The sequence below is a fragment of the Electrona antarctica genome (genome assembly GCF_951216825.1).
Source record: "Electrona antarctica genome assembly, chromosome: 4".
In the NCBI taxonomy this organism is placed as follows: domain Eukaryota; kingdom Metazoa; phylum Chordata; class Actinopteri; order Myctophiformes; family Myctophidae; genus Electrona; species Electrona antarctica.
In genome coordinates this window covers 22549726-22575341 of record NC_136809.1, presented here as the reverse complement: position 1 = coordinate 22575341, position 25616 = coordinate 22549726, and the positions used below count along the sequence as shown (strand labels likewise).

At 42.5% G+C, this 25616-nt stretch overlaps 2 protein-coding genes across 7 annotated transcripts in view; both read right to left on the bottom strand.

Moving 5' to 3' along the window:
• Positions 1-603: 603 nt before the first annotated feature.
• Positions 604-13610, bottom strand: lap3 (leucine aminopeptidase 3). The gene is made up of 13 exons (XM_079498982.1): positions 13489-13610; positions 9632-9747; positions 9181-9235; positions 8184-8289; positions 7109-7268; positions 6213-6377; positions 4517-4675; positions 3721-3845; positions 3443-3531; positions 2718-2820; positions 2235-2314; positions 1686-1798; positions 604-1275 (listed from the first exon to the last, which is right to left on the bottom strand). The coding sequence occupies exons 1-13, from the start codon at positions 13579-13581 to the stop codon at positions 1089-1091; spliced, it is 1551 nt and encodes a 516-aa protein (XP_079355108.1). The 5' UTR covers positions 13582-13610; the 3' UTR covers positions 604-1088.
• Positions 13611-16592: 2982 nt separating this feature from the next.
• Positions 16593-25616, bottom strand: part of kcnq5b (potassium voltage-gated channel, KQT-like subfamily, member 5b) — a 119904-nt gene continuing 110880 nt past the window's right edge. For 3 of the 6 annotated variants that reach the window (XM_079498952.1, XM_079498950.1, XM_079498951.1), the window contains exons 13-16: positions 24689-24820; positions 24293-24400; positions 20750-20876; positions 16593-19729 (exon numbers count right to left, since the gene is read on the bottom strand). In XM_079498952.1, the coding sequence (XP_079355078.1) occupies positions 18473-19729; positions 20750-20876; positions 24293-24400; positions 24689-24820 (1624 nt within the window). In that variant the 3' untranslated portion in view covers positions 16593-18472. The remainder of the gene's footprint in view (positions 19730-20749; positions 20877-24292; positions 24401-24688; positions 24821-25616) is intronic. The other 3 variants (XM_079498955.1, XM_079498953.1, XM_079498954.1) reach the window with 1 other exon arrangement.

Here is a 25616-nt window from a genome sequence, read left to right as displayed (position 1 = left end):
CTGATTGATTGAAATATTTATTAACAGTTTGCAGAATTACAGTACATTTCAAGCACAAACTCAATACAAGGACTGTTAACTGTGAGTGGACGACCCAATTAAGCATTACACTTGTTTACAAGAGGGTCCACCTTGTTCAATTCATCCAGGTTAATTTGTCCAGGAGGACTTGTCTCCATTTGTTGTCCCCATTCTCAATAGAAGTCTATGTAATGTAGGAGAGTACTCTATGGCTCTGCGTAGTACGACCCTATGGTAGTACGACGGTGTCGTTTGCAAAAAAGAAGAAGAACTGAGGTCAGTTTCATGAGTCAGTTCAGTTGTCTTGCTTTCGTCTAACATGGCTTACAAAATTACACATTCAGGTAGTTGAAAAACCACACTCACTGCAGTATACTGCCTTTAACAATTAAAGGACTTGAAAGGGCAAAAATATATATACGGTAGGCCTATGTAGATATTTATTTAGACCGATACCTAAATATTATAGTCAGATATTGGTAGTTTTCTCAGTTGAGCACTCAAATTCAGATCCCCAAAACAAAACAAAAACATTTATGAACATAACTTTACGAACACACATTTAGATCTGTAATATATATGCTTTATTTGTAATATCCATTTTATAAAAGAAAAGTCATCGAAACGTTCTCATTCTATTTCTCTCACACACACACACACACACACACACACACACACACACACACACACACACACACACACACACACACACACACACACACACACACACACACACACACACACACACACACACACACACACACACACAGTGTTAAACATTTTCCCAAATTAGTCAGCACTTTTCCAGAAATAGCAGATCTACACGTTCATAATGTGTCTTATTGTGATGCGTGTCAGCTTGTTTGTAGATCAGCTATTTTCAGATTATCCTAAAATGGTTAAACTGCTCCTCATTTTGCTGGGGACCCCCTGGAACCACTCCAACGACCCCTGGACCCCACTGAGAAAAATTGCAGTAGTGTTTTCTCCTCATAACACACCGGGAGGTAACGTGCTCTTTAGCATCAACAGCTCACGTCGTGCTGGCGGTGTGTGGCTCCAGTCTCTCAGACTTGGCTGGTCAGCCCAGCAGCAAACTCCACCAGTGTACGCGTCGGCCTGCCTGACATGCCTTTCCTCAGGTAGGGGACCTCGTCTTTGTTGGACATGACCCCGGCGATGTCCAGGTGAGCCCAGTGGCGCGCTGTGACAAACTCTTTCAGGAAGGCAGCTGCTGTGCACGCACCACCAGAACTGACGAGATAGAGATTCATATCACATAGTTTATAAATGTATATTTTTGAGGAGCGCTAGCCCCTCCAATATCTGGCTTTTGAAATTACGTCATATGTTTAGAGCACTTTAAGAGTACAGCCACGTCTATGGAGTTTTAATGTTTGTTTAGAGCACTTTAAACATACATTTACATTACCAGGCACAAGTGTGATTTATTTATGTATATTCACCCCCCCCCCCCCCCCCCCTCAACTGTTATATCAGGGTGATATGTGTTTGAGAGAAGTAAGGCAACTTATCTTCATTTTGTACTTTATTGACTTATTTTACTGTAATTCTGTAGTATAACTATAGAACACATTGAACATTTGTTAGTATCGGACAGTATCAGTGCTCAGGGTCAGTGTGTGTTGAGCTGCAGTACGTACCGGCTGTACTTGCCGATGTTATTGAGGTCGGCCAGTGGGCTGTGAGTCACCTGCTTGGTGTAGTGTTGGAACAATGGCATCCGCCACACCCTGTCACCTGTCACCACACTGGCCTACACACACACACCCACAAAAAAAGACAATCACAAACTCATACAAATATATGACAAATAACCAGCTATAGTCTACTTTCCAGCCCATAGAGCCTCATTGTGAAGTTTTATGTTAGAAATGTTTAATTTAGCCCAAGGAGTGTTTTTCATGCAAAACTAATGCTTGCAATGGATTCAGAATCATGAAAAAACCCTAGTTTGACGTCACATGCTACTTAAAGCATAAAGACATTTTGAAAATGTTGCCTTATATTAGGTTGTTAATGGTACCCCAGCTTATTATGTTAATTATGAAAATTGCCCAACATATGCAAGTTAGCATCCTGCAGTTTCTAAATGCTGGGGACCCATACTCAACATTTCTAACATAAAACGTTAGGGTACTCATAATGTACGGCAAGTGGACTAATAGCACTGTGTGTGTGTTTGTGTTTACCTTGTGCAGCTGCTGCCAGAGCCAATCAGAGTTTGTGAACACTCCGGTAGCTGCGGAGCCGAGAGCGACATCCATGGCCCCTTAAGAGAAAAAAGCAGCAGCCATTATTGTCCAATAGTGAATATCCCCAACTGAGTCATATTTCTAATATTTCTTCTTAATGCACAAGTAAAAGCCTCCAACAAAACTGAGTAGCTGTCCAAATAAATTATAATCACCCAGGTTTGAATCTATAGAGCCCCCTAATAGGCTCTGTGCATGAATGTAGTCCCAGGTTTCCAGAAGGTAGCATACCCAGCGTTTCATGTTGAGGTTAATTTTCTCCCAACTTTGTTTTTTTGTTAAGCATCAATCAAACAAGCCAATCAAATTAAGCTATTGGGGAAATGAACAGTAACAGGAAAGAGGTATGCCACATTCTGGAAACCTGAGAATACAGTTATGCACAGACAGAGCCTATTTAAGTTTTTCTATGCGTCTCACCTGTGAGTGTAGCGGCGTTGACGATGGCCCTGGGGTTGAAGGTGTGAGCATAACACAGAGCATCAGCCAGGATCAACCTCCCTTCTGCATCTGTATTATCAACCTGGACAAGAAAGACTAATAAAAAAACGTTCATCTAAATCACTGTGTGTGGGACGGGACCCATTTGTCAGTCGTGGACCACTTTTTATGGGTCCACGACTGACAAATGGGTCCCATTTTATTTTAAAATAAATATTTCAAAATATTCTCTCTAAGTTCTTTTTTAGAAATAACAAACAACAAGCAAACAAATGTAAGACATTAGATTTGGGACCTGTGGAGACATCAAATTACTCTTTTGGGCCACAGTCTAAAAGGTTTGTGAACCACTGATCTAAATAACTCAGACATACAAATAAAATGAGTTGAAGAACACATAGCATGTCTGACAATAACAGCAAACAGACTTGCAAAAATCCATTCAAGCTGGGAGTGGTGCCACAGAGATTCCAAAGAAAGCTAAAGGCCAGTCCACACCAAATGCAACCGTTTGCAACTCCTTGCAACATGCAACTACTTGCAACAATTATCTCAATGGCAGTTGCGACTAGTTGCATTGGTGCGGTCTGGCCTTAAGATGCACCAGCCTGCTATTATTGACCACCAGTGGTCACGTCCCACATAGCTATCAAAAACATTTGGTCTCCCATGATTCACATAATTGTGCACTGTGGCCCACACACCTGGATGGTTTTACCATTCTTGGCTCGGACTACATCCCCTGGTTTGGTGGCTTTTCCACTGGGCATGTTCTCACAGAGGGGAGCTAGACCTGACAAACACAGAAAAGACTGAAGAGTTAAGCAATCAAGTGAAAAACACAAAGATGTTTTTCATAAGATTTTGAGGGCAGTTGAAAAAAAGTTATAAATAATGATCATTATACAAGACAGCAGGCTTCTCGTTGATGAGGCCCAACAAAGAAAAGCTACACAACAGGGGTTTGTGCCAGCAGTCTCACCGATAATGTTGACTGGCAGCTTGAGAGCTGCTGCAGTGACGATGGAGGCACACACGGTGGCAGCTCCACCCATGTCAGCTCGCATGGCGTCCATTCCGGAGGGTGGCTTTAGGGAGATACCACCACTGAACGGAATAAGAGAAGAAAGCAATGTGAAAAATGACTTGACTGTCAGTAATATAAGAGTGTCTACATGTGAAAGCAGGGCGGCAGTGGCTCAGGGGTAGAGTGGCCCGTAGAACAGCCGTATGGGAACCGTGATGTTCCCAGTTGGATCCCGGGCTCCCCCAGTTAGTGTCGAAGTGTCCTTGAGCAAGTCTCTGAACCCCTAATTGCTCCCGGTGTCCAGGTTGGTGCCTTGCATGGTTTCCTTCGCCATCAGAGTATGAATGGGTGAATGTAATGCACAATCTATGTAAAGCACCTTGGATAAAGGTGCTAATAAATGCCATTTATCATTAGCCATTTTGCTAAGATAACCTTTCTTGTGACCACCGCGCTCTGACTTATGGTGCATTACCTGTTCAAATCATATTATAGAAATAAATGTAATGGGTCGCACACACCAAGACTGAGTTTCAGTTTTTATTCTTGCATGATGGAATGACATCAGTAATTACCAATTACCAACATCCAGGATCATAAATGAACACTTTCCAAGTGCCTGTTTATACATTTTCATCTATCAGACATTTGGCTAGTAAACTATAGTTAATTTCGTAAGATTGCCAACATTACAGCCAGGGCAGCAGAGGACTAAGGTGAAGGGTGCAAATGTTTTCGTACTATGGTTTACCTGTCAAAGGTGACACCCTTGCCCACCAGTAGTAGGGGTGCCTGTGTGTGATCGGGGCAGCCATTGTAGTGCAGCTCCAGGAACACAGGGGGCTCATCTGAGCCTTTGGACACGCTGAGAAATGCTCCCATCTCCTGCTCCTCTATCCAGGCCTGACCCCTGAAGAGATACATAATGTAAGGAGGCTCCTACTGTAGTCTGCCAAAACTCGATTCACTAGCATTGTGTGCGGTCACAGAAACTCATGGAAGAAGCCATAACAAACTGTATCCCATCAAGTTAATGTACATGACATTTAATTTAATTCACTTCTTTATTCCTCAAATTGTATGTCCATGTCCAATAGAGCTGGGATACCCGAACGAAACTCGACGGGACCCGACGGGTCGGGCTAGGGTCGGGCTCATTACCATAATTGGTGGTCGGGCTTCGGTTCGGGCCGGCCATGCTGTTGATATATAGAAAATAAAGTGTAAATATGAATAAAAACGATCCGACTAGTCTGTCTCTCTGTGTGTTTCCTGGTTAAACCAGGACGCATGGTGCACTTTAGAGTAGCCTATATATATATAAGGTGGTGCAGCGTGACAATGCACTGCAAGCAGCAGCACCACTTGTAGTTGCAAACGTGCAACGCACGTGCTGCAAGCAGCAGCAGCAGCGAACGTAGCCCCATGTGAACCTCAGTCCCTACGCTAATTGCTACAGAATGAGCGTAGGGACTGAGGTTACATACTGTATGGGGCGCAGCTGGAAGAACCACTGAAGAGAGGACGGCGTTAGCCTCTAGGTTTGAACTTACCCACGATGGATGTGATCCTCCTCCCCCATGACAACATATAAACCGCCATGGTAGGATTAATATAAATAGTTTGATTTATTAGCTGTTGAACAGTGAAGAGTTGAGTATGAGTAAATAACTCGATCCTGCCCATGGACCATGGCAAATTAGGCTACCAATAATCGCCTCCCGCTGGCGCGGATTGTTTGATTGAATAGCACTTTATTAAGAGTTTGCAACTTTGCACGAACACGCTGTGTGGATTAAATATTGCCAATGCAGAATCGCCAATGTCAAATCAATCATCAATGCTGGTAAGACTGCACGAGTGTTTGTGTGTGTGTCGTGTGTGTGTGTGTTTGTTGTGAGCGCGTGCGGTGCGACGTGTTATACTATCATAGTAGTAGGCTATAGATATAAAATGGTCCCATTTCATGGTAATTTACACAGTGTGGTATGATGTCTAAATGTAACAGTCAGGCAAGGCAAGCTGTAGCCTACATTATAACATGCTTGCTGTCAGTGCCTTCCTCAAAGAAAAAAGAAGGGGGGGGGGGGGGACGCCGGTGTCGGGCCCGGGTCGGACGCATATATTAATAATTAAGGTCGGGCTCATTTTGGTTCGGACACAAAGCTGTCGGTGTCAGGCCGGGTCGGGCTGTATAAAGTCGGCCTGATCCCAGCTCTAATGTCCAACACTCAACCCTACAGACTATGACTCAGTCAGTATACTATATGATAACACAACACTCGCCTCTTATGGACGTTGACTCAGTATGTGAATGGTACCTCTTGTGGACTTTGACTCAGTAAGTGAATGGCAACACTCACCTCTAGTGGACTTTGACTCAGTAAGTGAATGGCAACACTCACCTCTAGTGGACTTTGACTCAGTAAGTGAATGGCAACACTCACCTCTTGTGGACTTTGACTCGGTCAGTGTATGGTGCCATCTGCTCCTCGATGGTGTTGGCAAACACTGTAGGAGTAATGTAATTGGCGGGTGCTTCCATGAGTAGGCGGGCCAGGTTCTGGCCTTCTCCATATAGGACTCCTTTGTGCCATGCCTCCATATCACCACTGTAGGAACAACACACCCATGCATACAGTATCACCGTGTTAAAGCACCATACCAATGTTCTGGAACGTTTAGCCCAATGTCTATGAGTCAAGGTTTTTTTTGTGTGTGTGTGTGTGTGAATGTGATTGGATTGTGTTCATTTCAATACGGTATGAAGATAAACTGGTAGACTTGAAACTTGTTTCAAAAATGTAATCCATCACACTAAATATCATTGGTTATTTTTTAGTTAAAGCTATGTTATTGTTTCATCATTTAATCATTTAATCTATTCTAAAGCAATTAGAGTAATTAGAAAACGAAAACATTTAATAAACATTCACTCAATTATTCAGATGTAACATTTTAATGACATTAAAATGAATGCAAAAATGTTCATTGTTGTGTACAATATTATGACAAAAGCTGAAAATAGGCAATCACATGTACCGACACCGATATATGGTCCTTTAAGTGTATTATGTAGTGCTTTCTGTTGTGTTGGACTTACTGTTGGGGAGCAATCATTAAAAACTCAAATTAATTATATTACGTATGGAATATAATGATAATGAAGTTATTTCTATAGCGTATTTCCTAACAGGGTTAAAGAATGGGGTAATGAGCCTTATGGTCTTTGTGACAGTAATGTCATGTCCCAAAGTGCTAACAATATTTTGAGGAATAAATTGCACTCATGCATTTACAGTATACTGAACACACAGGTGACATAATTTAGATGGAAATATACCTTCCATGTAGCCGTGTGGTCACTTTGGTCTTTTTCTTGGATTTGAGTTGGTCGTATTGAAACAAGCCCAGTATGGCACCCTCTGCTGATGATTGGGCGTCACCGCAGCTGTCCACCTCAACGTGAGCCAACTCCAGGTCCTGAAGCAGCCTGCAGCCAGCTGTACACACGCACACACACACATACCACACACACACACACAAGCTATAAGGGGATGGCAACAGACATTGGCCCCTCGGAAATCATTTCTGGCCTGTCAATTTTAGGCTGACAGTATAATATACGCTATTATAATGGCTATAATGTCCATAATAGAGAATGCATTCCCACCTGAAGGATCAGATGCTATTAAACTTTTATTCATGTTGAGAGTGAATACCACCGAGCAGACAAGCAGGCAGCAGCAGTGTAGTCTGGTCACACACAGTCTAGCCTCGGCAACCGCAGGGCGCAGGCGTTTTGTTTTCGGACTCAGTAATGGACCTGGTTAAAGTGCTTCAGTCAATAACTTTCGTGCCCATCTTTGGTGGAAACACTTTGAAGTAGCCTTAGATTAAGGCTACTACAATGAATCATGCTTAGGTCTATGTGATGTTGTAGCCTATGTCTGGCAGAAGGTCGTCATAATTATGGTATAGTATTTATGTATAGTTAGTATGTAAAATAATTATATAGTATAATGAGTTAGGCTCCGCTACATGGTCAGTCCATAAATGTGTTACTCTTCACAAATGGAAAGGGCCATCCATTAACTTAAGGGCCACCTTAACTTACATTTTGATTCATACACAAATGTAGGCCTATGTCTTATAAGGCAGTCTGTCATGGAGTTACAGTAACATTTTGTAACTATCAATTTCTTAAATTAGCCTTTCACGCCATCTAATGCCAAGGAAAAAAATTGGTCCAAGGCCAAACCTAGTTGCCAATGCTGACCCCTGCTATAAGCTCTGAACTACAAAGTGAGTTCACACAATTTACACAGAAAAGGGTTCTGTGTAAAATCTCCAGTAAACTCTAATTTTATAAACCAATTCATTTAAAATGACCAAAGCTTCTTCTTCTAGACCCTTACATGATACTGCAGCTCTGATGTTTTCCTTGCAGGTGTCCCAGGACTCTGCTCCACACACACCGGCATCTTTCTTCCCCAGCCCAACCAGTGCAACGCACGGAAAGTCCTGGAGAATGCATGGAGTACAGTTCAACATTATTCAACCACACTGTTTCCCAGAGACTGGGTCGTTAGCAATTTGTGGGCCACAGACCATTTTAAATGGGTCACGACTCGAGTAAAAAAATCCCATTTATTTTTCCTACATACAACAATATATATTTATATTTCGAAAGATATGCCCACCCAGTGCCCATAATACAGTAGAGCAGAGTCTATGGTTTCGAATGCATCCTGTTGATATCGATAATTTAAATTATGCAGCCGATGTGTTCAACCTGGTATTCCTATTGTGTGTCATAGTAATGTCATTATATTATCATTATATGTCATTAGATTATAGGTGAATATTCTCAGATTTCAAAGATTTTCAAAATAGCCACTTGTGATACTACAGTGTATAGATCTGCTTTTTTGAAGAAGTGTTTCATTTTAATGTTTCATTAAAGTAATTCAACTTAATAATAGACCAAGTGTTCTTATCTTTTCTTAACTCATCTTATATACTGGTAATAGGCCTATCTCACAGCCCGCTTTCCACGCCCACTTCCGGTAAATAGTGGTGTCTTTAACATGAGCATTTACACGTTTTTTTCTCTAGAGAATCTAAGTACATTTTCTAATGTAAAAATGTGACAGACCAATATTATTATGAAGCAAACAAGATGGTAAATCAGGTCGAACAGATAGAACAAACCTTACCTTGAGAAAACAAAAGTTGTAGACTTCTTAAATTACCTCGGTTAACATGTAGTGTCTATGGAGTGACGTCACGCTATCACCACTAACCCCGAAAGGGGGCGTATTTAGGGGGGCGGGGAAATTCTGTGAGATAGGCTTATTGACACAACAGTCTTATGTCACTCTACATGTTTCTACAGTTGTTGCAGCCGATTACCTCATGGAGTCCATAGAATATTCTGTTGCCGCCTTTCTTAAGAGGTGGACCGGAGCTAAAAGAAACAAAGACAGAAACAGAGACAAAATTGACTTTATAAATGATACAAAATTAAACATACTAAAACGGGGTCATCATCTGCATTAAATGGCAGTGATCCAAAGCCATGTTCCTCTACCAGTGGGATGTGACAGAAAGATGAAGGTGGCTCACCATACATTCTGCAACTACAAACACAAAAGAACAGCTCTGGCTGAAAAAGCACTCTTGTGTAATATATTATATTGCGACTTTATAGCAAAAACAGCGTATGCCTTCATTTGTCCTGTGTTAACTGCTCATCGTTTATGTCAAGGTCAATGTGGAAAATGCCTGGTATATACACCCATATACTTGGTAATGAAGTTCCGATGGTTTGGTTCTGCAGGTTCAGTCAGTGCCATATACTCACATTTTCAGCACCTCTGACAGTTTTCCAGACACAGTGCCGTCAAAAGCCACTGCAGTGTCCGTCAGATGAGGATTGGAATCTTCTCCGTCCTTCTCATACACACCCAACACAAGACCCTGAGAAACACATACCATTTAATATATGACATACGTGATATATGCCGAGAGATAGAAGCAAGAGGAGAGAGCACCAGCTTTAGCTGTTCTGCAATGGCTTTAAGAAAACAGTCTTAGCTGTGATTTTTAAAAGGAAGATGAATCCAGACCCTAGGCCCTAGAATGGCTGTGACATTACATACATGTTTTTGATTGATTGATTGATTGAAAAATGTATTAACAGTTTGCAGAATTACAGTACATTTCAAGCACAAACTCAATACAAAGGCTGTTAACTGTGAGTGGACGACCCAATTAAGCATTACACTTGTTTCCAATAGGGTCCACAATGTTCAATTCATCAAAAACATTTAGAGACGTACAAATAGACACTTCTATATAGACAAAGGACAGAACAGGAATTAATCATAAAGGAGGTAAAAAGGGAAAAGAAACATATACAGTGAGGGAAAAAAAGGGGTGGGCGGTGGGGGGGATTCACGTTCAGCTCCGTTCATTTGTTTGTTTTCCTTGGGGGAGCTGCGTTGGGTCCCCAAGTCGGCTCCGTGGCCGTACCTTGAGTTGGCTGTGTGGCCGTGACCATCTCTTGTGTTGTCCTTGTGTTGGGTCCCCAAGTCGGCTCAGTGGCCATACCTTGAGTTGGCTGTGTGGCCGTGACCGTCTCTTGTGTTGTCCTTGCGTTGGGTCCCCAAGTCGGCTCAGTGGCCATACCTCGAGTTGGCTGTGTGGCCACGACCGTCTCTTGTGTTGTCCTTGCGTACGTGTTTGAGGGATTCCGATTTTACAGGGGCCAGTTTCGAATTGCAGTCGTCCGTAGGTGCCCTTTGAGAGCGGTTTTGAAGGAGTCAAGGGATTCGCATGTCTTAATGACTGTTGGTAGGGCGTTCCACATTTTGGTGGCATAGGAGCGAAAAGAATTTAGTCCCCTGTTTGTGCCGAATCTGGGTTGTACATGGTTCGTTGCACTCCCTCTGGTGTTGTGGGTGTGGACTTCGTTAACATTAAGGAAGTATCTAGACAGGTACATGGGTATCTTGGTGGTGTATCGAATCTTGTGGACCAGACCCATTGCAAGATGCTGTACTCTGTCGTCGACCCTAAGCCATTCCAGCCTGTCGAAGTGGGCAGGGGTGAGGAGGGTTCGGGGGGCGAGGTCAAGTAGGAGCCTGACCAGTTTGTTTTGGGAAGTCTGGAGCCTGGTTTTAAGGGCCTTTGAGGTGCTGTGGTACCAGGAGGTGCATGCATAGTCAAAGAAACCCTGTACAAGGGCTCCTGTTAAGGTCTTCAAGGTGTTTTTGTCGACCAGTGAGGAGATCCTGTAAAGGAATCTTGTTCTATGGTTGACCTTTTTGATTACGTTGGTGGCCATTTTATCACCGGAAAGATTAGCCTCCAGGATGGAACCTAGGTAGGTAATTTAATCTTTACGTGTGATAACATTGTCACCCACTCTAACCAAGAAGCCATTTGCCTTGCTGAGATTACTATTAGAGCCAAATAATATAAATGAAATGTATGTCACTTGAATTTTGCGGGCCTTCGGCCCGCTCATCCCAGAGTTGCGTTGCCCCGCGTTGCGATACAGAAGTCCACAGTGACACGCGTTGTATGCAGCTGTTTTGTGTTGTAGCGCGTGCGCTCGTGTGCGTGTAGTGTTGGTGTTGTTGTTCTTATCCATATATGCGCCTCGGTTCGTCCCGTTTGTTCCACGGCAGGTGTCGACGCAGTCGTTCGCGCAATGTTCGTGTTTGCATGATTTTAACTGTGTATGTAATGGCGGCGCTCTCCATCCAAGTTAGAATCAGTGTGCGGTGTGTTGTTGTTCTTCTTCTTCTACTTTTGTTTTCCGGCAGGCTGTTCAATGTGTGTGTGTGTGTGTGTGTGTTGACATGTAGTAACGGATGGGTATTATTATTATTTGTTGTATTTTCACATAAAAGAAAGTTAATGTAATTGAAAATAAGCAGACATGAAACTGCTTTTTACTGTTTTTGTTTACTTACAATAAATTACTGTTTTTGGAGAGCAAAAGATGTTGAGAATGGAGCAGAACATAGTGTAGTATATTTTTTGGGGGACCTTGACTGCATTATAGTAGGGCTACAATCTTTTGGATTGCGGATTGCAGTGACCCCACATTGTTTGTTCGGGAACAATATTTGTAGTTACAATGAGGGCGACATGAGGCGAAGGGAGAGAAACACTTCGCCTCTCGCCAGTCCGTGCGTATGGTGCTGGTCCGGATCGCATCGCTGACTGACATAAACACACCGTTACAATTCAGAGGCACTTCAATAAGAAAACTCAACTAATAACGCTTGTGTGTGTTAATCTGCCCGATGCTGACGTTAGTATATAATGTTTAGATTGTTTTCCTGGCTGAATAACAACGGATCGCATCGCTGACTGACATAAACACTCCAATGCAGAGGCACCCCGCACGCACGCACACACACACAGTCACACACACACACACACAGAGAATCCATGCGCCTCGGTGCGTCGCAGTTGTCATGTTTCCATTCATTAAACGGGTCGCGCAATTGTCGTGTTTACATTAATGAAACTGGTGGTGCAATTGTCGTGTTTGCATGAATTAAACGGTGTATGTATGTAATCGCGCCGCTGTCCATCCAAGTCCGAATGTGTGTGTGTGTGTGTGTGTGGGACTGTGTGTGTTGTGGAAGCCGGGGAACAATGTTGCCAGGGTCGTGAATTGTAAGCGAGTTGTAGTGTGTGTAAGTAGCGTGGTGAAAGGCTTTGTTTCTGGGTCTGTTTGCTTGTTTCTGGGCCTGTTTTCATAGACCTGGCAACAGTGGCCCGTGTGTGTGTGAGTAGTGTTGTGTTCGTGTTGTTCTTCTAATGTGTGTGTGTGTAGCATGTAACTTCCGGTGTTGCAAGCGGACGTAACAGAAAAGCTCTCGTGGGTGACGTGGTTGGCTTTGAGCAAATGGGAGAGGGGATGTAGTGTTGCCAGGTCCGCGTATTGTAAGCGAGTGGTAGTGTGTGTAAGTAGCGTGTTGAATGGCATTATTTCTGGGCTTGTTTTCATAGACGTGGCAACAAATTAGGCGGGGGTGTCGGTGCTTGTGGCGTGTTTGTGTTTATTATTGATATTGATATTGTTTGTGAGTCTGGACGGGAGCCGGCTTTAGTGGCAGTGCAATGACAATTTTTACGCGGGTGGTGTTGAGTGTGGGCGTGCGGCGCGACATGAGGAGATAGCCGTGGATCGACGCGGAGGGTAAGTCTGTGACGTGTTAGTGTGTTGTTGCAGTGTGTGTTGCTCCTGCTTCGGCTTCACCCAGCGTGTCAGTGGCGTAGTAGCTGGTGACTTTGGGTATTGGGTTGCGTACATGTTTTCAATTGTATAATAGATATCTCAGCGACACCACAACACCAGAGGGAGTGCAACCATAGACATATATCTATGAGTGCAACAAACCATGTACAACCCAGATTCAGCACAAACAAGGGACTCAATTATTGTCGCTCCTATGCCACCAAAATGTGGAACGCCCTACCAACAGTCATTAAGACATGCGAATCCCTTGACTCCTTCAAAACCGCTCTCAAAGGGCACCTACGGACGGCTGCAATTCGAAACTGCCCCCCGTAAATTCGGAATCTAAACCTTGGGCTACAGTGTAGAGTACAAGTCATAGGTACAACAGATAGGTACAATTGATGACCATATGCAGATGACCCCTCTGTTTGCTAACGCTATCCTAGGCTACTTACTTTTCTGGCATTCAGTTTGGCTTGAGAAGCAGAGAAGAATCGACATGTGTTGGTCCGTACTGCTATCGGGATAGCTCTTCTTAAATGAAGCATTGTCAACTGTTGCACATACGTATTTTGTTCAAAACGTTGCTAAAAGGTACAAGGCAAGCGAACTAGGTCCTCTGTAACATGTGTACTTGGACTCATATATATCTATGCATGGACTACTACATTACATCACTACACTACACCGGTCGCTCTGGTTATGTCATCCACAAGCGACGAGGTTACTGGACTGGAACCATATCGCCACCTGGTGTCATTAGTGCGATACTGCAGTGAAAGTAGTGGTTGGTGATGGAGTCATGGAGAGGTTGCCTACTAAAGCAGGCTACATACAGTATTACTAGTAATGCTTTATTATATAGCCTGCTTTCTGTCACATTATGATATAATATTCAACCTTGTAATGCTTTTATATAGCCTGCTTTCTGTCACATTATGATATAATATTCAACCTTGTCATGATCACCTGCTCTCCCCTGATGTTCCCTAGGGGAACATTAGCTCTGGTCCATAGCTCTAACTAAATGAAACGCATTAGAGCTATGGACCAGAGCTAGGGGAACATCTAGCCCTGGTCCAGTGCTATATGTTCCCCAGAGTGATGTTTCCTCCTCCACTAACTCTATTGTGTATAAAATAAAACCTTCCTCTCTTTTCCCTCTCCCACTCATTCTGCCACCTCCAGTCCTAACTAACCCTTTATTATTCTGCAATACTCGGACATCCCCAAATATGTATCATAGATTTCATAGGGATGACATGGTTTTGGATAGGCCAACCTGGATGTTACTCTTGTCCAGAGTAACATGGGTTCCCATACCAGTGCAAATGTCATGGATTTTAGATAATTTATGAAAAATACTGTAGGCTCTAGAAAATGATTCCCTGCCTGGGCACCGACTTGATGCCCACAGAGTAGCCTAGTCAGCCCCTGTAATAGTCATTTGATCACTTAAGTTACAAGGTTGTTTCTTGTGTGACATGTTCAAAATGAATGTTTAGGCTATTCTTTCAATTTTTCATTAGGACCTTTGGGGCTCTGTAATGCGTGATTGTTATTCACCTTTGACTGGAAAAGCAAAGTTTATGACAATTCACATCAAGGCTCTAGCTAGCCCCTTGAGCTCTTGGGTCTGTTGGCCCCCTGGTTCTGGTAATCCACCACTGCATGTGCCAGTTGGCCAGCTTGTAACCATGCTGCTAGTGTGGAATGCACTCCCCGTTGCAATCAGAACTGCAGCATCACTCCCGATCTTCCGCCGTAGTCTGAAAACCCACCTTTTCAGACTCCATCATGGCCCATAGCACTTACCCTACCCCCTTAGACAGCACTTCTTAGACTTATATAGCATTTGAAACAGACTTATAGTATGTCATGTAGACAGCACAATAAGTGCATTGTATGTAGTCATAGCACTTCATAGTATATATGTACAGCATAGTATAGCATATATGTATAGTTTATATGTATAGTCATTATATAGATGTGTTCTAGTTATAGTTTATATGTATAGTGTCATTATATAGATATGTTCTAGTTACGTTCTTAGCTTACGCATGTTTCGCGATAAATGCATTTTACATATGTGATGTATTCCCATGCTTTTTGTTCTTGCTTAATGTAAATCGCTCTGGATTAAGAGCGTCTGCTAAATGCCTAAATTGTAAATTGTAAATTGTTTCCTCGTGGTCACATCATTCCATATAGTCTGAGGGATGATGGTGGGTCTGCGAGGTTATTACTTCACAAAATAACAGTCGTCATTGAGCAAATTGAAAACATATTCAGGAATTTTTAGTTCCTTCGCTTGCTGGCGGTGTTATGACGCTAATCAGCCAAGTTTGCAAGGTTTAGACATAGACAAACAGAGAGAGTGAGAGGCACACACACACACACACACACACACACACACACACACACACACACACACACACACACACACACACACACACACACACACACACACACACACGTGAAAACCTGGAGACCATGGAGATCCAGACACTGACGCATACATCGGCCATTAGGCCTACACCAACGCAGACAGACACTCTTATAGATGGCTATAGACTCCTGCAGAGCCACAATCTAAAAGAAGAAAACCATGTCAAACTCTTGCTAGAATTTCATTTATTGACATATGAGAATAGAAGTGAATTTGCATGTTCATGGAATTACAGGCCCTATGCAGCTAACTGAGATTATTACTTGTGTAAATATGTGCACATAATTTAAATAAATTAGATTAAATGAGACAGACAGAATATTGACATGTTTAAAAAAACAGTTTTTGTGCAGTAACAAGATGTGGAAACTAAAAATGTCAAATGCCCTAGTCATAAGGAGAGAAAATTAAATCAAAGAGGTGAAATGATTTAAATTGTTTGAGGAAAAAATGCAAATGTTGAACTATAGAAGCAAGGCACCATATCTGTACTGCACAATTTGTATACTTCACATTAGAATGAAGGTCCAATGAATTCAAAATGTAAATCAGCACTGGATAATTTTCACATTTGCATTATGCTGGCAGCCCCAAGTGGCAGTGAGAGGTAACGGTTTTGATATTTTCACCACTGTCTTAAGAAGCTAAAGCTTCTGATGAATGCAACTCATTTATAGATTTACAGCATTTTAATTAGTTTTCAATCCCTTATGTGATTATTTTACATTGATAAACTACTTTTGCCTAAAAATCAGCTTTTAGTAACGAACTGCAAGTGGCTTTTATTAACTCCACTTGGTTTGATTCAACAAGGTGAATTGACCCCAGTATCTTGCCTCACATAACCTGGTAAAGCCTTTAACGTGGATATTTATTCACCCTTCAATGAGGTTCCTATTGGTATGATGTAACATGTAGCTGACAGTGTCTTACATATCTGGTGTTGTACAGTAATAGATTTCCCATGGGCCAATAATAGAACATACTTGAAAGCAGAGGTGGAAAAAGTACTCACATTTCTTACTTAAGTAAAAGTAGCAATACTGTAATGTAGAAGTACTTCGTTACAAGTCAGCTGTTTAAAGTTACTTGAGTAAAAGTATTGGTTTCAAAATGTACTTAAAGTACCAAAAGTAAAAGTACTTGTTATGCAGAATGTCCCATTTCAAGTTTTCAAATGTATACAAATCTTTTTTGAAAATAGCTGATCTACAAGCTCACAATGCGTTGCAATGCGACGCATTGTGAGCTTGTAGATCGCTTTTTTAGGGCTGAAGTTGTTACTGTATGTTTTGTAATAATAATAAAAATCTACAAAGTACCTAGTAACTAAAGCTTTCAAATAAATGTAGTGGAGTAAAAGTACAATATTTGCCTATGAGATGTAGTGGAGTAGAAGTAAAATAACTGGAAATTGGAAATACTCAAGTAAAGCATAAATAACTCAAAATTGTACTTAAGTACAGTACTTAAGTAAATGTACTTAGTTACTTTCCACCACTGCTTGCAAGACATCCACAAGTCTTACCTGATGTACAGTACCTGATTCTGTACCACAACAAAAAGGGTTGTCATTGTCATGATATGAAATTGCTTCGCACTCGACCAAATGTTCCTCCATCACTGATAAGAATAATGATATAAGTGATACATTCTACAGTATGTCCACTTCAAGAAAGCCAAGTAAGCCCACATTATAATGTATGGGAAAAAGATATTTGTTGAAGTTAAAAGTTGTTAAAAAAGTAACAATGTTCCCCTTGGTTTTAGATAATAATATACTGCCTTACAAAATAAAATAAAATAGAATAAATAAAATGCACTGACATTGACATTTTAAACCAAGAAATTACATTCAAGATGTGTTTAACTTTTAAACAACAATTGATGCATAATTGACCTTTAAATGAGTGATGCCGATACTACTGGAGTCCTGGACTAACAGAAGCTATCCTGATCTGTACTATACAATGGATACATAAGAATGACTTCATGTGTGTGTGTGTGTGTGTGTGTGTGTGTGTGTGTGTGTGTGTGTGTGTGTGTGTGTGTGTGTGTGTGTGTGTGTGTGTGTGTGTGTGTGTGTGTGTGTGTGTGTGTGTGTGCGCGTGCATGCATGTGTCTCACTGGCAGAAGTGACACTAAACATTGCCTTAAGAGTTGACAGGTACAGCAGCCTGGATGTATGTTGTGTCTTTCAAAGGAGCTCCTCATTCTTTCTGTTAGAAAATAAATCAGAGTTTTAAGAGATTAAGATTTGAAATGATGAGTTACATTCCAAAGTTAGATTTGTACCATGTGAAAATAAGTTAAATCAAATGAGTAGGCAACCCTGGATGATGGTGATGTTGATGGGTGAAATTCAGATCAACTTAATTTTTAAAATTTGTATTTATTTTTTGTATATTGCAAGCAAATTCTTTAGGTTTAGATAGTAAAGAACATACCATGTTTAGGCAATTCATTCACTTGCCATTCACAATTTTGAACAGGCTCTGTTTAGAGACTGAGGAAAAAGCATGTTTTATGCATAAATGGATTCGATTGATTCCATTGCTGAAAATGTATTGTTGCTGTACTGATCACAACAAAGGCTAAATTGCTGTCAACGGCTTGCATTGCTGGGTGTAAAGTTGGGTTACTTGCACTTTTCACTGAAAACATGCAGTGCACATGCACATGTCTTAAGGTCATCTATCAAGCCACTATTTTAAACGACCAATTTTTGGTGTCCTACAGTATCACCACTTATGTACCTTCATACTGTAGCTTGCCTTTGATTTGTCATAACCTTTTTTTTTATATATATATTTTGTTTTTTAAATAAAAAGATAACTCATGCAAGATTTCATGTAGATCACCATGTACGAAAAATACTGTGTTCTTTATCAAATTAACTGACATCAAAATAAACAAACCAGCCCACCCCCCCAAAAAAGATACAAAGTGTCTCTGTGTGGTGAGGTTTTTGCGTGTCCATTTAGTCGGGTCTATTTTAGCCGTACATGTGGTATGTTCAGGGACTCAGTACTGCCAGCAGAAGGGCTGGATGTGTGACCACTGCCTAGGCTTGGGTTGGAGCCCCTGGCCCCTACTCCTGCCCTTGGCCCAATCCTGAGGAGTTCTGAGGAGTAGGAGGGGGCCTCAGCGTTCACCTGGGGGATGAAGCCGAGGCCCTGTGCCTCAATGTCCCTGTCACTGATGAAGAGGTCCTCCTCCCCCCACCCATGGCCGGCTTGGCCGCCCCCGCTCACTCCCCGACGGACGCCACCCCCTCCTCCCCCGGGATCCTGGCCGCTGCTGTGGAAGCTATTGGGGGAGTCACTGCTAGTGCTGGGGGACGAGAGGCTGTGGTGGGGGTCCAGAATGGCCACCGGGACCGCCTGCATCAGGTCCTGCACTGACACGGACTTGCCCAGTCCTCGGTCTTCCTGGCTGGAGCCTGAGCAGCAACCCAGGGTCAGGGGCACCAGGGGCTCCATCTCTAAGCTCATGTGTCTCCTCCAGCAGCCGTCGTCTTTAGTGCTCGGTCTGTCATTGCGATTGCCGCTGCTTCTCCCCAGTCCTCTGCCCGGCAACATGAGATCCTCCACCATGCTGTTGGCCTCCACCAGCTCACCTAGACGTCCACACAAGTCCTTCACCTCTGACCTAGAGTTAGTGCTGATGGGGCCAAGGGTCCGTCCAGAAGGGGGAGGCGGTGGAGGCCTAGCAAGCATTGGAAACCTGCTGACGTGGAGGGTCCCTCTGCCACCACCACTAGGGGCACTATTAGGGGTGAGAATGGGTGAGCCCCCTCCCATCTCTTCACCACCGGCCTCAGGCGTTAGCTGAGCCTGGGAATGGTGATGGTGGTAATAAGGATGGTGGTGGTGGTGGTGGTGGTGGTGAAGATGAGGTAGGGGCGAGGGGCTGAAGGAGGAGGACCCCAGAACAGAGGGCGGTGTGGAGGCAGAGGCATTGAGGTTGAGGTTCATCTCATTGGGCGGCGCCAAGATGAGCTGGAGACCTCCTCTGGAGAGGTGGGAGTTGGTGGAGGAGCGTGTAGCACAGCTCCCTGTGGAGGTCACACCACCACTGCTGACCTGGGTGGAGCAGGACAGATCCTTGCTGAAAACGGAGTCAGAGGTCTGCTCCAACTCAAACAAGGGCAGAGTGGACAGAGTGAGGGCCGAGGACGAGCCTTTATGCAACACCTGACGATAGGTGTCCAGCAGGGAATCCAGCTTGGACTCAATGGACTGCACCTATGACAGGGCAGAAGACAATGACAGAGGAGCAAGGTTAATATAATGGGGAATTCCAGATTAACCGTTTTCTTACCTTAATTTGATGTTACTATATCAATTTACAATTTAGGCATTTAGCAGACGCTCTTAATCCAGAGCGATTTACAGTAAGCAAGAACAACACAACAAAATACATCAAACACATATAAATAGTCATCAAGAATCATAAAGCTAAGAACCTAATATCTGTCTAATAGTATATTATCTGTAGTAGTACAGTGAGGCTATGAGTATACATTATAGAGTGCTATGTGCTACGTCTACATAAATACGCCTGTAAGGTCGTCGAGGCTAGTACAAGTGCTACGGCAAGTGCTACGGGCCAAGATGGAGTCTGAAGAGGTGAGTTTTCAGACTACGGCGGAAAACATTAAAGTCTATTGGATGGAATGTTTAAAAAAAATGTATACTAGAGTATCCAATAATGAGTGGTACAGGTAAAAAATTACATAACATCTAGAGCACAGCACTAAATCGCTTATTTTAATCGCTAAAGAACTAAAAAATCTACACATCTGTCTTTCATAATGACCAAAGACGTTGTTCAGTGTTTTGTCCCAAAGGGGCTTCTGTTCTGTAAAAAAGGCGAACAAGCCTTAGACCCAAGGCTAAGTAAAGGAAGGAAGGAATTGGGTTGAAGGAAGGAAGGCTTGAAGGAAGGACGGAGAGAACAAATAAATTAAAGAAAGAAAGGATAGAAGAAAGGAAGGGAAAGAGGAAAGTTGCTCTGTAATTCTGGTGTGTTGAACTCAAACTTGAAACTTGAGTCCTTTTGTACATGTATTTCTATTCTAAACATGCTCATGAATCTAATAAACAGTGATTCAGGATGCAACATATCAGTATCATTGAAGATTTTAACATTTGTTTTTTTAATATGATTGGTACCTTTATTACGATTAATGTCAGAGAAGAATAGAGAAGAAGAAATAGAAGAGAAGAGAGAATAAAAGTACCAGACAGGTACAGTATACTGACTTGTCGCTCTACTTTACAGACACGACCCATCATGCTCATGTCCTCCAGAATATCCCCATCAGACAGCAGCTTCTCTCTGATCTTCTTATCCAGAGGGATCTGGCCCTTCCCTAGGATCTGGTCCACTCTGGAGCACGCACGCACGCACACATGCACGCACACATGCACGCACACATGCACGCACGCATGCACGCGCGCACACACGCACACACACACACACACACACACACACACACACACACACACACACTCACACACACACACAGGTCAGAGATTAGTAATATGAGGATGTAAAGCATATTTAAAATCCAAAAGGAATTCCACACAATATGCACATAATTTTACTTTTTGTGTACCATCACTGGATTTGATGGATCTGCTGAATGAAAAACATACAGCTTTGTCAAAACTACATCAATGATGAAGGTTTGATTAAAGTGTCACCAATCGGAATCTTGGTCAAAGTGATCTACTATGACTACTAGTCTGTTATGGCCAAACTAATATCACTGCGTAGATTATAGTCTGGAACTTCGGTGTGGAAGATTTATTTCAAAGGGGCGGTTACAAACGGATTCCAACGTCACAGCCAAAAAGTCCCACTTTGAATCGTGGGCTATGATTGGTCACCCACAACTCTGGGGTGAGCGAAATGTAATTCAAACTGAGGAGTGCCATACCAATCTCCAACCAATTTTTTTGTCCTGTGTCAGATTTGTCTTATCTGGTTTCCAGGCTATATGACTACTACTACTACAGTACTACAACTACTACTCTAAACATTTTCTACTACTATGCTTGTGCTGGTGACTTAGAGTCATGTCTGTTTTTAATGACATAGTATAGAATGGCATTCTATTTGTTACAAGATTACTATGACTTTTCAGGTTTAATTGCGAATTCTGTATTCTATAACTAAAAATACATTGCATGGATGCACCTGGGACGTATCCTCAGTGATGTATCCTGAGGCCAACGGGGTTTCGGGTCTACCAACATCATACCCCTCACTCAGGCGACCCAGCCTCCAGCCGGGGTGATCAAGTCCCGACTTACGTCCCAGTAGCTACCCTCAATCAGTCCCACTAGGGCAAAACCAGGGCCACACAATCCGTTGGAACTACTCCAGAACTACTCTAACAGGGCTGGGAGGTACGCTTCTGGCACATGGAAGGACTAGGCCCCTCCTACGTCTCACCAGGTCCACTCCTGCTCTCACCAGGCCCAGGACCTGTGCGTTGCACCAGAGTCCCAGCACCAGACACTTCATTCAGGAGTGGTGGACAATGGTTCCGCAGACTATACCATGGGTTTCCAAACGTCCCCCATGCCAAGAACTGCCAAATAACCATAAGCTCTGGTTGTGGCCCACTTATTGTGAAATGGTTGTAAAGAAATTAGAAAAAAATATCAGATCTACAAGCTTGCTTGCTTATAAGATCTTGTAAATGTCTTCATAGTGGGGGCCACACCCCATAATTTATTATATAAACTGAGCTCTGATCGGGCTGATCCTGATCCATTTGTCATGGCCCCACTATTCCATTTTAGTGTAGTAAAATGTGTTCTGTAAGAGTCTAGCCTTCTGTTTGTGTGTGTGTGTGTGTGTGTGTGTGTGTGTGTGTGTGTGTGTGTGTGTGTGTGTGTGTGTGTGTGTGTGTGTGTGTGTGTGTGTGTGTGTGTGTGTGTGTGTGTGTGTGTGTGCGTGCGTGTGCGTGTGCGTGTGCGTGTGTGTGTGTTTGCTCAGGTAATCAATCTCCACATTACAGCCAAACATCCTTACAATCATGTGGATCCGAATTTTTAATGTTTTGATGACATGGTATAGTGTGACTTTCCAGTGTGACCAAAGGCCAAGCATCTAGATAACAATATTTCTATGTCTGTATGTCAAAAGTAGACCAATCAGCTCAGAGGCTTAAAGTTCTCCTGTATGCCGCTGACATTTTCTCTGCTTATCTGTCACAGGGACACCTTCCCAAAGTGAAAGCACCGAGATTCCAAATGGCAATCATAACACATTTAAGCTACAATATACTACACAGATAGTAGATTGAGTAGAAAAACTGGCAAATGGTTTGTGCACACATTATTATTTTTAAGAGGTGGCCTGGGTGTGGGATTTATACTTAATTTATACTACACCATATTGCTGAAAAACATACAATATCTTTGTCAAATGACACATCATACGACAAAGCATATATCAGTCTTTTTGACTATAGCTGCCACAAGCAGCAGTCCGGCATAATGGAGCACCACAATATGCATAACAGTCTGCTTTCATCAAAATGACTCCTACCAAATCCAATGAGGTTCAATAGAAGCGGGTTAGTGAAGCCTTTTTGTGGCTGATCCCAAAAGAAGAACAATTCATGAGTCCATGAATAAACCAAGGAGACATATCATGCACAAAGGATAGGTTATCAGTGTAACATTTCCTAAAGATACAATAAACCCAGCTGTTTTGGATATTGAATCCACACAGGACTCCATGCAAGAAAAGTTTGATGAACACTCTGAGTCTGACATCAGAGTTCATCTTTAATAGATGTGGAGAACATGCTTACTACAACATTAAGGCAACACCTGTATTTTTGAGCTGGTGGGCATGCACAGTTTAGTAAATGTGTTTAAGGACAAACACATTATGTGAGCTTCAAGTGAGAGGGCTACTGTATGAAACACAGAAAAAACAAGATGGGAAACTATATGCTTTATACCAGTCAGATTAATTTCCGTATGCAATTCATTACTGAAGGTAGAAAGAAACCAAAAATGATACTTGATTACCTATCAAGTGGGTGATGATGAAGAAAAACAAACTTAGAATCCATTGCCAAAATGTACCTGTATTTGACTGGTGATAATTTCCCATCTTAGTTATAATCCCATCAAGGAGGTTGTGTTACAGCATAGTTATGTCATGCAGACAGGCAGAAGACTTATATGTCATTAAGATATGAGGCGGGGATTAGGTCAATTTACTTTCAATTCAATCACTCCAAAATCCAAACTCAAGCTACTTATCACTAATTTCTGAAAGAGTGCATTATCAGTAATTGAATAAATTGAAATCCATACAGAGCTTAAGTCATTGGTTGACAGACACAATATAAACGTTTATTATAAGTAAGTAAGCCTTGCCGAGCCCTGAGGCCCATAGGGCAGGAGCCTATCTCTATACTAGTTCCCATAGGGAATGTGAGGGAGCTTGATGTAGAAGTATACCCCCTGGACATGATGCTAGTAATGTCACAGGGACCCCAATCCAACCCTTAATGCTGAGTGTCCAAAAGGGAGGCATTGGGTCCCGTTTTTAGAGTCTTTAGTATGACCCAGCCAGATCGAAACCCAACCTCCCAGTCTCAGGGCAGACAATCTATTCTAACCACAAGGCCACTGAGCTATAAATGATTTCACAGATTGGATATTGTGAATGTTAGATGACTGAAGTACTTCTTGTCTTTGAAAAAGTGATTGTTGAATAGAATGAATTGAAAGTCAATAGAAGCCATCCCTGGTGTGAGGGCACATTCTGACCCCTGGCTGGAGTTCTTTCTGCCCTGGCTGTAAAAGACGGACAAGGATGGGGAGGAAAATGTCTTGGCTCGGCTGCCCAGGGACTGTGGCCCTACTATCGTGTCCAGCCTGTGAGGGAAACACACACCCACAGTACATGTACGCACATGCGCACACACGCCCACACACCCAAGTACAAATGTCAATGAAGACATACAAATCCACACATGCATGCAGGTGACATACACATACATACACAAGGTTCATACGTATAAACATATGTACATGACACACACCAAATCAGGTTCAGTACAGCAGAGATGGGAAGTTCCAGTTAAAGTGGTAACATGATGACTGTGTCATGCAATGCAAAAAACAGGAGAACGCATGCAGGCCAGTGGCAATTTATGTTCCTACCTGGTCTGCAGGCTTTTGATGCGACACAGCATGTCCAAGTGACCAGCAGAGTACTGCTCAATCACATCCTTCACATCATACGGACGCAGTGTCTCTTTGAACTTCTTCTTTGCTACATGGAACTTCATGATCCTAGTCAGGCAGCAGAACAAAGGACAGCTATTTAAACCTTGGCCACTAGGGGCTACTCTCAAACAGGATCTGTAGCAGCTGCCTTGACCAGGAGAGACATTCAAACCGTTTACAAAAACAAATCTAACTTATTTTCTCTTTTGCTTTTAAATCTGCTCAAACTATATCATGGCACGCCAGCTCCTGTTTCCTCACACAAACATACCCAGTCAGGCATCTGGAAAATCATTTCGTAAGACCTTACATAAACATCCTCTGTAGCTATAAAGGCCAATTTAATGGCAGTGGTTGTGGTGCTGGTTATTTAAGCTGTGTGTGTAAATGTATCTCTCTGACAAAGCGAGGACTGGGATTAATTCAGTTTCAATGCACCTGACCTGTGTAACCCTGGAGTCAAACATGGAGCTCAAACAGCTCAATAAAAGACAAGGCAAATTAAGTGTTAATTAATTGTATATTGTTTATAGGAATGCATTAAACACCAACTGTACAGTGTGTGCTGACATCATTATGATGAAATGTTCAATAAGAAGAGCAAAAAACAAAAACAAAAAAACAGCTACATTAAAATAAAGACGAAAATATCTTCAGATATTGTGATTTTTGACCTTTCAGTTTGGACACAGAAAATGTTGTTGTCTCCCTTTCAGGCCCATGTATCCTGTCTTTCATCACTGCATCCAATCAAATTAAGCATAAATGCCACAAAAACAACTGTAACTGATTCAATTGTGTGGGACACAATCAGGGTTTATTTGCATCCTACTCGTGTAAACAAAACCACTTGGACTAGATT